Raw genomic sequence first — 12,094 nt, 5'->3', positions numbered from 1 at the left:
CAATGACAGGGGGGTAATCAATGACAGGGGGGTAATCAATGACAGGGGGGTAATCAATGACAGGGGGGTGATCAGGGAGTCTATATGGGGTGATCACCACAGTCATTGATCATGCCCCTGTAAGGCTCCATTCAGACGTCCGTGTGCGTTTTGCGGATCCGATCCATCTATCAGTGGATCCGTAAAAATCATGCGGACGTCTGAATGGAGCTTTACAGGGGTGTGATCAATGACAGGGGGGTAATCAATGACAGGGGGGTGATCAGGGAGTCTATATGGGGTGATCACCACAGTCATTGATCATGCCCCTGTAAGGCTTCATTCAGACGTCCGTGTGCGTTTTGCGGATCCGATCCATCTATCAGTGGATCCGTAAAAATCATGCGGATGTCTGAATGGAGCTTTACAGGGGTGTGATCAATGACAGGGGGGTAATCAATGACAGGGGGGTGATCAGGGAGTCTATATGGGGTGATCACCACAGTCATTGATCATGCCCCTGTAAGGCTCCATTCAGACGTCCGTGTGCGTTTTGCGGATCCGATCCATCTATCAGTGGATCCGTAAAAATCATGCGGACGTCTGAATGGAGCTTTACAGGGGTGTGATCAATGACAGGGGGGTAATCAATGACAGGGGGGTGATCAGGGAGTCTATATGGGGTGATCACCACAGTCATTGATCATGCCCCTGTAAGGCTCCATTCAGACGTCCGTGTGCGTTTTGCGGATCCGATCCATCTATCAGTGGATCCGTAAAAATCATGCGGACGTCTGAATGGAGCATTACAGGGGTGTGATCAATGACAGGGGGGTAATCAATGACAGGGGGGTGATCAGGGAGTCTATATGGGGTGATCACCACAGTCATTGATCATGCCCCTGTAAGGCTCCATTCAGACGTCCGTGTGCGTTTTGCGGATCCGATCCATCTATCAGTGGATCGGTAAAAATCATGCGGACGTCTGAATGGAGCTTTACAGGGGGTTGATCAATGACAGGGGGGTAATCAATGACAGGGGGGTAATCAGGGAGTCTATATGGGGTGATCAGGGGTGATCAAGGGTGAATAAGGGGTTAATAAGTGACGGGGGGGGTGTAGTGTAGTGTAGTGGTGCTTGGTGCTACTTTACTGAGCTACCTGTGTCCTCTGGTGGTCGATCCAAACAAAGGGGACCACCAGAGGACCAGGTAGCAGGTATATTAGATGCTGTTATCAAAACAGCGTCTAATATACCTGTTAGGGGTTAAAAAAAAAATCACATCTCCAGCCTGCCAGCGAACGATCGCCGCTGGCAGGCTGGAGATCCACTTTCTTACCTTCCGTTCCTGTGCGCGCGTTCACAGGAAATCTCGCGTCTCGCGAGAGGACGCGCCGGCGCGTCCGCTCGGAATCAATCAACCACCTCCAGGACGCGTCTGTGCGTACAGCGATCCGGAGGTGGTTAAAAAGCATTAAAGGGGTTATCTCACTATAGCAAATCACATTTATCATGTAGAGAAAGTTAATACAAATCACTTCCTAATGTATTGATTGTCCATATTGCCTCCTTTGCTGGCTAGATTCATTTTTTCATTGCATTATACACCTCCCGTGTCCATGGTTACGACCACCCTGCAATCCAGAAGCAGTGGCCATGATTGCACACTATAGAAATAGAGCCATCCTAATTGCACTCCTGTAGTCTCGGCCATCAGATAGGCCGCTTCTTTTTCTTATTGTATGCAAGCGTGACCACCACTGATGGATTGCAGGGTTGTCATAACCATGGATACAAGCAGTGTATAATTTGATGGAAAACTGATCCAGCAAAGCAGGCAATATGGACGATCACAATACATTAGGAAGTGGCTGGTATTAGCTTCCTCTACATAATAAATGCAATTTTATCATCAAGTGAGACAACCCCTTAAGAAAACTGATTTATGGCAGCCCCATGGTCCATAGACACAATGGACAGAAAGGGACCTCATTGACTTCTATGGGAGAGTTTTGTAGGCATGCTCTGTGACCTGTGCAGAGGTAACTGTACAAGGAAAGAATAGATAAGCTTTAACTATCACCTAATCTGAATGGTGGACCCTGTCTTATCTGTCAGTCTTATCCTGCCTATAATATCACGTGTGTGTATAGAAAAGGAGTAGCTACAGACCAATAACACTCAGTGGCCAGTGGGAAAACTGCAAGATTTTTAGGATTTTTGTTTAAATATAGTTATTGACATGGAAAATATAAAAAATGTTTTATATGTTAAACATAAAAATGTGATTTACACAATAGGTCATTTTCTGATGACACATTTTTAAGAGGACAGCTCTGCTCCTGATTGGGCCAGTCACTGATGCATACAGTACACACACAAACTTTTACTTGGGCTCCTATGAGGTAAGAAAATAGCACAACTGATTGCCCTTTAATATACAAGTGAACACTGGTCTTCTTTAGACTGAAAAATGTAGCCAGTTATATTTTCCATGCTGCAACAGATTTTTTTTCCCCCCAACAGAAGGAGATGCAAACTGTACACCACTACTGTGTGGACTAAAACGTAGAAAAAGACATAAATAAATAACCTTTTACTGGTTAGATCTTCATAAAAGACAGATTCTAGATAATATTTGTGGCAAAACTAAGTAAACCAATGGATTACCTCTTATTTTCTGTTGTTTTGGATTACGGTACACAAATCGGTCCAAAAACCGCATCAGCGTGAAATCTTCCAAAGGATCACCCATGTATTGCACAGAATTTCCCTAAAGCAAAAGAAAATAACACAGATAACAAAACTGTCCCATATTCTGGATTTTAGCCAGCGTAAACTATTAGCTACCTTCTATTAGTAACAACCTAGCTTTTCTTTTGTGCTTAAAATAATTTATCTAGCCTTTAGCCTCCACCTTTTTTTCTTTTTAACTAGCCTCAGCAGCATGTTGCAGCTAGTGAAAAAATATTAAAGGGGTTATCCAAGACTAAGAAATGCTCCCCCATATGCCGGGCCCCTCACACTGAATCTATTTACCTGGCTCCCCGCGCCGCCTCTGTTCCCCTCAACGCCGCAGCGGCTTCTCCCCGTGCGAGGATGAAAACATCTGGGGGGGGGGGGGGGGGGGGGGGACGAGCCACCCTAGCATCGCAGGTGACGCTAGGGAGGCAAAATCATTATGTTTTGTTGGTCATCTCGACGGAGGCTGGAGTCAGAACAAATTCTGACTACAGTTGCTTCTGCAATGATTGTTTCCTAACAATTCTCAAAGAGTCTCTCTCTCTGGAGCAAGGGAAGCCAAACTTTTTTGGAAGCAGCTTCTGCAGTCCAAGACCTGACCCAGACAGTGATAAAGAGCTACAGGGTTGACCACTGCTCTGGCTCCTAACTGATTTAGCTGCAGAGAAAACTTGCAGAAGTACTTAGAAGTATGGAGAAGATGAAATGCAAGATCCACTAAGGATGTACCATGCAAATGAGAAGTAGCAAATGACATTTGTCATGTAGAAAAAGTTAATACAAGGCACTTACTAATATATTGTGATTGTCCAGATAAATTTTTCCATCACACTATATAATAATCATTTCCAGGTCTGGTGTTAGGGGGGCGCAAACTGGGCAACTGCCCAGGGCTCCTATCCCTAAAAGGACCCTGCTGACTCCACAGTCACCAATACACAACTGTGCCATTCAGCTGCTTGCCCAGCACTCAGATATGGAAAAGAATGGGTGGACCACATGGGAGCAGGGCACAATGACAGATAGCAAGTGGAGCGGCGACAGCGTGCAGAGTACACGCCAGATTGCTCAAGTTCTCTGCTCAGCCTCAGCTTCCTCTCAGGAGCCAGTAGAGGTGGAGCAGAGACACTGCAGGACTCGATCACTGCAGTCCAGGACTGCACTCCTAAACCACCCACAGTATCACCCACCTGACTAGGCTCGCAGCATCAGGACACGATAAGTTGAGGAACAAGTGCCGAGCAGGAGAAACTGAGGGGTAAGAATGTGCACTGAAGCACTGTGGGGCATGTATCTATTGTAAATCAATATGTACAATGGTCTAGCTGCCCTAAGAAGAACATATATATATTTGTAGCTGCCCTAAGAATTACATATATATGTAGCTGCCCTTAACCCCTTCATGACATCTGCTGTACACGTACAGCAGATGTCAGGTCTTTGAAGATGGCATAACCATGAAAACTGCCATAACCACTGAGCGCCTGCTGTTTTATACAGCAGACACCTGGTAGCAGAGTCTGTTCACAGACCTTAAACCTCTTATATGTCATGGGCATTTTTGACCACAGCATCTAAGCAGTCAAATACTGGAAGCAATGAACTCCTGGTGACTAAATCGGCTCTCCATGATGCAATTGCAGGAGCTGTTAGGTTGTTGTGGCAACCTCAGCCTTTTGCAGGCTCTGAGGTCTGCCATAGTGATGTTCCTATCAAGCCCCGCCTCTGGCAGGACTCCATAGGAATATAGTGATAAATAATTATATAATAAAATCGGTGGCTACACCAACCTCTCACTGCAGGCCACTGAGGAAGGAGCATTACGCTCCGAAACGTGTATGGTAACCAGCAGTGAAAAGTATAATGAATATATTCTAGCATCCCCTTTAATTTTATAAAGAGCCGATTATCTAATTCAGCCTAACAAAGTACGCTGGCACATAAGGACATCCGGCATCCACATACCCATCCTGAGACAAAACACTGCTGCAGCTCCCGATCACGTGGGACGCCATGCTACGAGTCGGTGAGCGCAGCAGAATTAACAGCGCGTATCTGGCAACATCACTGACAACCCAGGTACACAGACGCTGCAGCTAAGGATTGGTATTGTACAGGCTATAAGCCTCTGATCAACAATTGCTTTATTCACCAATTACTGAATGGAACATTATATATAAGATACCAATAACCTTTTACAAGAAGGGGACATATTGTTTGAGATTAAATCAAAAGGACTATCAGAGCTCTCTATATAACACAAATATACTGATAGATAATAGTGCTACTATGAGCTTAGATACACAGATTTGCCACAGAGCTTAGATACACAGAGCTGCCACAGAGCTTAGATACGTAGCGCTTAGATACACAGAGCTTAGATACATAGAGTCTGTGTATCTGCAATGTGACAGGATGATCTGTCTGTGAGAGCTAGGAGATGATCATGTGACTGTTTTTTTTAATGCAAAGTTAGGATGTGCAGAGCAGGGTGAGGAGAAGGTCAGATTGTTCATGCCCACAAATATTCATGAGGGAGAGCTCAGGCTTTGTTGTTATACACCCCCTCAGCATGTACTTCAGCATGTAAAACACAGCAATAACAGAACCATGTAAAGGTGTAAGTATGGGTTTCTCTCTTAAGAAATCAAGCTTAACTAATGTACAGTCGTGGCCAAAAGTTTTGAGAATGACACAAATATTAGTTTTCACAAAGTTTGCTGCTAAACTGCTTTTAGATCTTTGTTTCAGTTGTTTCTGTGATGTAGTGAAATATAATTAATTACACGCACTTCATACGTTTCAAAGGCTTTTATCGACAATTACATGACATTTATGCAAAGAGTCAGTATTTGCAGTGTTGGCCCTTCTTTTTCAGGACCTCTGCAATTCGACTGGGCATGCTCTCAATCAACTTCTGGGCCAATTCCTGACTGATAGCAACCCATTCTTTCATAATCACTTCTTGGAGTTTGTCAGAATTAGTGGGTTTTTGTTTGTCCACCCGCCTCTTGAGGATTGACCACAAGTTCTCAATGGGATTATGATCTGGGGAGTTTCCAGGCCATGGACCCAAAATGTCAACGTTTTGGTCCCCGAGCCACTTAGTTATCACTTTTGCCTTATGGCACGGTTCTCCATCGTGCTGGAAAATGCATTGTTCTTCACCAAACTGTTGTTGGATTGTTGGAAGAAGTTGCTGTTGGAGGGTGTTTTGGTACCATTCTTTATTCATGGCTGTGTTTTTGGGCAAAATTGTGAGTGAGCCCACTCCCTTGGATGAGAAGCAACCCCACACATGAATGGTCTCAGGATGCTTTACTGTTGGCATGACACAGGACTGATGGTAGCGCTCACCTTTTCTTCTCCGGACAAGCCTTTTTCCAGATGCCCCAAACAATCGGAAAGAGGCTTCATCGGAGAATATGACTTTGCCCCAGTCCTCAGCAGTCCATTCACCATACTTTCTGCAGAAGATCAATCTGTCCCTGATGTTTTTTTGGAGAGAAGTGGCTTCTTTGCTGCCCTTCTTGACACCAGGCCATCTTCCAAAAGTCTTCGCCTCACTGTGCGTGCAGATGCGCTCACACCTGCCTGCTGCCATTCCTGAGCAAGCTCTGCACTGGTGGCACTCCAATCCCGCAGCTGAATCCTCTTTAGGAGACGATCCTGGCGCTTGCTGGACTTTCTTGGACGCCCTGAAGCCTTCTTAACAGGAATTGAACCTCTTTCTTTGAAGTTCTTGATGATCCTATAAATTGTTGATTGAGGTGCAATCTTAGTAGCCACAATATCCTTGCCTGTGTAGCCATTTTTATGCAACGCAATGATGGCTGCACGCGTTTCTTTGCAGGTCACCATGGTTAACAATGGAAGAACAATGATTTCAAGCATCACCCTCCTTTTAACATGTCAAGTCTGCCATTTTAACCCAATCAGCCTGACATAATGATCTCCAGCCTTGTGCTCGTCAACATTCTCACCTGAGTTAACAAGACGATTACTGAAATGATCTCAGCAGGTCCTTTAATGACAGCAATGAAATGCAGTGGAAAGGTTTTTTTGGGATTAAGTTAATTTTCATGGCAAAGAAGGACTATGCAATTCATCTGATCACTCTTCATAACATTCTGGAGTATATGCAAGTTGCTATTATAAAAACTTAAGCAGCAACTTTTCCAATATTTATGTAATTCTCAAAATTGGCCAAGACTGTAGATGCTTCCCAATTTTTCCTAATATAAGTGTCTGCCCTTTTATCCATTCAAATTGGAGTGCTGACTAATTATTAACTTTCGCCACTGGAGCATCTACTCTCGGAACCTCCTGCCACTCTGTGACATCCTGATCATTAAAGGGGTACTTTCTATTAACTGATTTGGCAACAAAATACTTTTTATCCGGCTTGTTCCATTCCCTCTTTATCAACTCTTTAATACAATCTTGGACAGGGAATACTCTGGCCTTTCTTGGCTTCAGACTGTCAAACATTAATTCCGGTCTTGATTTTGACTCCTTTTCAACCTCTATCTCCATGGTGGCCCTTACAGCTTTTAAAAGAAGGTCCGTGTCTTCCACTTTAAACATGGGCCTTCCCGTAAGGTCCTCAGAGGAAGAATTTGAGCTTTCTACTACTACCTCTTCCCAAGTCTGACTCTGAAAAGTCTAAATCTGTTTCTTGAGCCTTCCTCTGCCTAGAAGAACCAGGAAGCGATTTTATAAATTGTTCCACAGAGGAACGGACTTCCATCCTGACCAGATTCTGTATATTCTGGAAAAAAGATGGGGATTCTTTCACTACCAATTTGTCCAGGCAGGGTTAGCAACAGGCTTTTGGGTAAGACGGGCTCAACTTCATTTTGCATACCCCACATTCTCTCCCTTTTGACTTTTGGGTAGCCTTCCTGGGGGCCTCTGTATCAACACATAGCCCCAAAAACAGGTTACTAGAGAATATTTAAAAATAATCTCCCCTCTTACCCCTCCCAGGATTACCATGACAGCATCTGTGTGCTGCTCCTATTTCTCCATGCGCTGCTGTGCTTCCCCTTCCTCCTGCATATCGACGGACACAATAGAGGGGAATCTGGAAGGAAAGTCTGGCTGTACTGGACCAGGCTGTATACACTTTGCCTTCCAAGTCGGCTGGCCGGCGTCCCCTTTTTACGGGCCACGCACGGCCCGCCATGTTTTCAGCCCCTCCCCTTCCCTGTCTTGTCTTGTGTGGAACGCACACGTCACTTCCAGAAACAGGACCTGCAGGGAGCACGCCGAATTGGTGAGCCAGGGAGAGGACACCTTCCTCCGGAACTTCGCCCGGCCGTAGGCATGAAGGGAACAAGGTGGCCGCCAAGCATCACACCATCGCAGAAAAAGGGGACAGAGAAAAAAAAATATACGGACGTTACAGCGGCTCCTAGTGAAGACTTACGCCGTCTAGGACATCCAATAGGTTCTCTAAAAAGGTGCTGTCATGGGGCGTAATGGAAATTACTCTTTAATATCTGCAGTGGCGAGGAAATCTATTCTACATGAATGGTTATCTCCTGAACCATCTTTACAAAAGTGACTTTTTGCGTTCCAATCGGACAGGATAAATGCTTCTTTACAGAAGGAAAGTAAAGTCAAAGCCTTTTTTAAGCTATGAGACCCTTTTATACAGAGACTACCCACCAGTATTAAATATAAATTACTCTTCTGTTTTCAATTTACTACTTGGTCTCTGAAACAAACTCATCTGGCACACCACTATGAACATTCCCTTTACTTTTTCAAGATTCTAGATGGTTTTTGGTGTCTAATAACTATTCACAACTCTCGGAGTTTGATCCATGTGCCATAAAATGCTCAGAATATTTTGTAATTGTATTATTTCCTTACCACTCTCCCCACTCCTTATCTCTTTACCCCTCCTCCTCATCCCCAAGCATTTGTCAACGAGATCACACTTAGGCATAGTCTATATGGACTTCCATGAGGGACTGTATTATTCTGTAAAGTACTCCCTTCTTTAATTCTTAGACTGTATGGGTCTGCTGCATTATGTGCTATGTACTTATTGATATGGGGATGGACCCCTCATCCCTAGTTGTCATTTTCTCCTTTTTGAGATTGTTTTCTGTCATTTTATATGAAAACATAAATAAAAAAACATTAAAAAAATAATATTTTAGTCTTGTTATATTCCCCAAAATATGATGGTTCCTAGGTGCTATCCCAAAATCTAAAAATGCAGGTTATAGAAATCACATTATAATCAACTGCTGCCCATACACACTATGAATTACCATTAAAAGGGTTTATGAATTACCATTACAAGGTCATCAGGAACTGACATGTGGGGGCCTCCCGGGATACCCAGGACTTCTGATCAGCTGTTTGAGAAGGCACGGCTAGGCCTTGTAAAGTCACGTTCATCTGTAACATAGCATAGGTGCAGCTCAGCCCTATTAAAGGAAACAGGGCTCAGATGCAAGACCTATACATTGTACAGCGCTGTGCTGGGTGAGCTGAGAGAATGGTGGCACTACGAGCACCCGTGCCTTCTCCAACCGCTGATCTGCTGGGGTCCTGAGTGTCAGACTCCCACTAATCAGAAACCGATGAACTATTCAGTTGATACTTCATCAATACAAAAATAGATAGATAGAGAGATAGAGATATATAGCTAGATAGAGATATATATATCTATATATATATATATATATATATATATATATATACACACATACATACATACATACCACACACACTGCTCAAAAAAATAAAGGGAACACAAAAATAACATCCTAGATCTGAATTAATTAAATATTCTTCTGAAATACTTTGTTCTTTACATAGTTGAATGTGCGGACAACACAATCACACAAAAAAAAAAAATGGAAATCAAATTTTTCAACCCATGGAGGCCTGGATTTGGAGTCACACTCAAAATTAAAGTGGAAAAACACACTACAGGCTGATCCAACTTTGATGTAATGTCCTTAAAACAAGTCAAAATGAGGCTCAGTAGTGTGTGTGGCTTCCACGTGCCTGTATGACCTCCCTACAACGCCTGTGCATGCTCCTGATGAGGTGGCGGAAGGTCTCCTGAGGGATCTCCTCCCAGACCTGGACTAAAGCATCTGCCAACTCCTGGACAGTCTGTGGTGCAACGTGACGTTGGTGGATAGAGCGAGACATGATGTCCCAGATGTGCTCAATTGGATTCAGGTCTGGGGAACGGGCGGGCCAGTCCATAGCATCAATGCCTTCATCTTGCAGGAACTGCTGACACACTTCAGCCACATGAGGTCTAGCATTGTCTTGCATTAGGAGGAACCCAGGGCCAACCGCACCAGCATATGGTCTCACAAAGGGTCTGAGGATCTCATCTCGGTACCTAATGGCAGTCAGGCTACCTCTGGCGAGTACATGGAGGGCTGTGCGGCCCTCCAAACAAATGCCACACCATTACTTACCCAATGGCAAATCGGTCATGCTGGAGGATGTTGTAGGCAGCAGAACGTTCTCCACGGCGTCTCAAGACTCTGTCACATGTGCTCAGTGTGAACCTGCTTTCATCTGTGAAGAGCACAGGGCGCCAGTGGTGAATTTGCCAATCTTGGTGTTCTCTGGCAAATGCCAAACGTCCTGCACGGAGTTGGGCTGTAAGCACAACCCCCACCTGTGGACGTCGGGCCCTCATATCACCCTCATGGAGTCTGTTTCTGACCGTTTGAGCAGACACATGCACATTTGTGGCCTGCTGGAGGTCATTTTGCAGGGCTCTGGCAGTGCTCCTCCTGTTCCTCCTTGCACAAAGGCGGAGGTAGCGGTCCTGCTGCTGGGTTGTTGCCCTCCTACGGCCTCCTTCACGTCTTCTGATGTACTGGCCTGTCTCCTGGTAGCGCCTCGATGCTCTGGACACTACGCTGACAGACACAGCAAACCTTCTTGCCACAGCTCGCATTGATGTGCCATCCTGGATAAGCTGCACTACCTGAGCCACTTGTGTTGGTTGTAGACTCCGTCTCATGCTACCACTAGAGTGAAAGCACCGCCAGCATTCAAAAGTGACCAAAACATCAGCCAGGAAGCATAGGAACTGAGAAGTGGTCTGCAGAACCACTCCTTTATTGGGGGTGTCTTCCTAATTGCCTATAATTTCCACCTGTTGTCTATCCCATTTGCACAACAGCATGTGAAATTGATAGTCACTCAGTGTTGCTTCCTAAGTGGACAATTTGATTTCACAGAAGTGTGATTGACTTGGAGTTACATTGTGTTGTTTAAGTGTTCCCTTTATTTTTTTGAGCAGTGTGTGTGTATATATATATATATATATATTTATTTATTATTATTTTTATATATATATAAAAAATAATAAATCGAGATATATATATATATATATATATATATATATATATAAAAATATATATTTATCTCGGAATACCCCATCAAATGCATTTGCCCATTGACATTGCTTCAAAAAAGTTATTCAATGTTAATAATTGTCAGAAATATGCAATGCTGCATATTAAAACCACTACATACGAATTACATACCTCCAGTATGGTTTTTGCAAATAATGCAACAGATGGATGAAAGTGTTCAGAGAGCTGCGTTACAAACAAAGTTCAAATTAACAAATGTTTCAACATGTACCATTATAATGCAATTTACAGGGTATAGCTTTTTACCATATTTTATGCACACTATTCAGATATTTACAAATGAATCATGTCCTCATATCTCTTTAAAGGGATTCTGTTACCTCGTTTTAGCCTATAGAGCTGTGGACATGCACGGCAAGATCACCGCTAGCCTGTCCGCAATATACTTGTCCCATATCTCTGTATGCTTTTATTGTGTTTAAAAAATAAATGATTTTATAGATATGTAAATGACCCTGGTAAGGAGCCCAAGGGGCTGTGCTAAACTTCTTGGAGCCCAGCCACGCCCCCCTGTGAAGGAGCCCAGCACCGCCTGCGTCCTCTGAATCTCCTCCTTGCTTACAAAGTTAGATCGCCGTAATCTCGCGCAGTTCCTTCCCTGAGGCAGATTCCAGCACAGGAAAGGAACACTATGCCAGCACTGCGCTTGTGCATCGCGAGATTACGGCGATCTAACTGTGAGCAAGGAGGAGATTCAGAGGACGCTGGGCTCCTTCACAGGGGGCGTAGCTGGGCTCCAAGAAGGTTAGAACAGCCCCTTGGGCTCCTTACCTGTTTCATTTACATATCTATAAAATGATTTATTTTTTTAAACACAATAAAAGCCCACAGAGATATGGGACAAGTATATTGCGGACATGCTAGCGGCGATCTAGCCGTGCATGTCCGCATCTCTATAAGCTAAAACAAGGTGACAGAATCCCTTTGAAGACCAAAA

The 12,094-nt window shown here is 44.1% G+C and overlaps 1 protein-coding gene across 2 annotated transcripts in view; it reads right to left on the bottom strand.

Moving 5' to 3' along the window:
* The window catches only part of CEBPZ (CCAAT enhancer binding protein zeta), a 90,482-nt gene that overhangs the window by 52,915 nt on the left and 25,473 nt on the right, over nt 1-12,094 (bottom strand). For both annotated transcript variants that reach the window (XR_005778455.1, XM_040429429.1), the window contains exons 6-7: nt 11,269-11,322; nt 2,651-2,753 (exon numbers count right to left, since the gene is read on the bottom strand). Coding sequence is in view for 1 of the 2 variants with exons in the window: in XM_040429429.1 (XP_040285363.1) it covers nt 2,651-2,753; nt 11,269-11,322 (157 nt within the window). In the remaining variant the exon portion in view is untranslated. The remainder of the gene's footprint in view (nt 1-2,650; nt 2,754-11,268; nt 11,323-12,094) is intronic.

This window comes from Bufo bufo, chromosome 4 (assembly GCF_905171765.1).
Source record: "Bufo bufo chromosome 4, aBufBuf1.1, whole genome shotgun sequence".
In the NCBI taxonomy this organism is placed as follows: Eukaryota; Metazoa; Chordata; class Amphibia; order Anura; family Bufonidae; genus Bufo; species Bufo bufo.
Note: the sequence above shows the minus strand (reverse complement) of the source record. Positions and strands in the feature narration are given on the sequence as shown.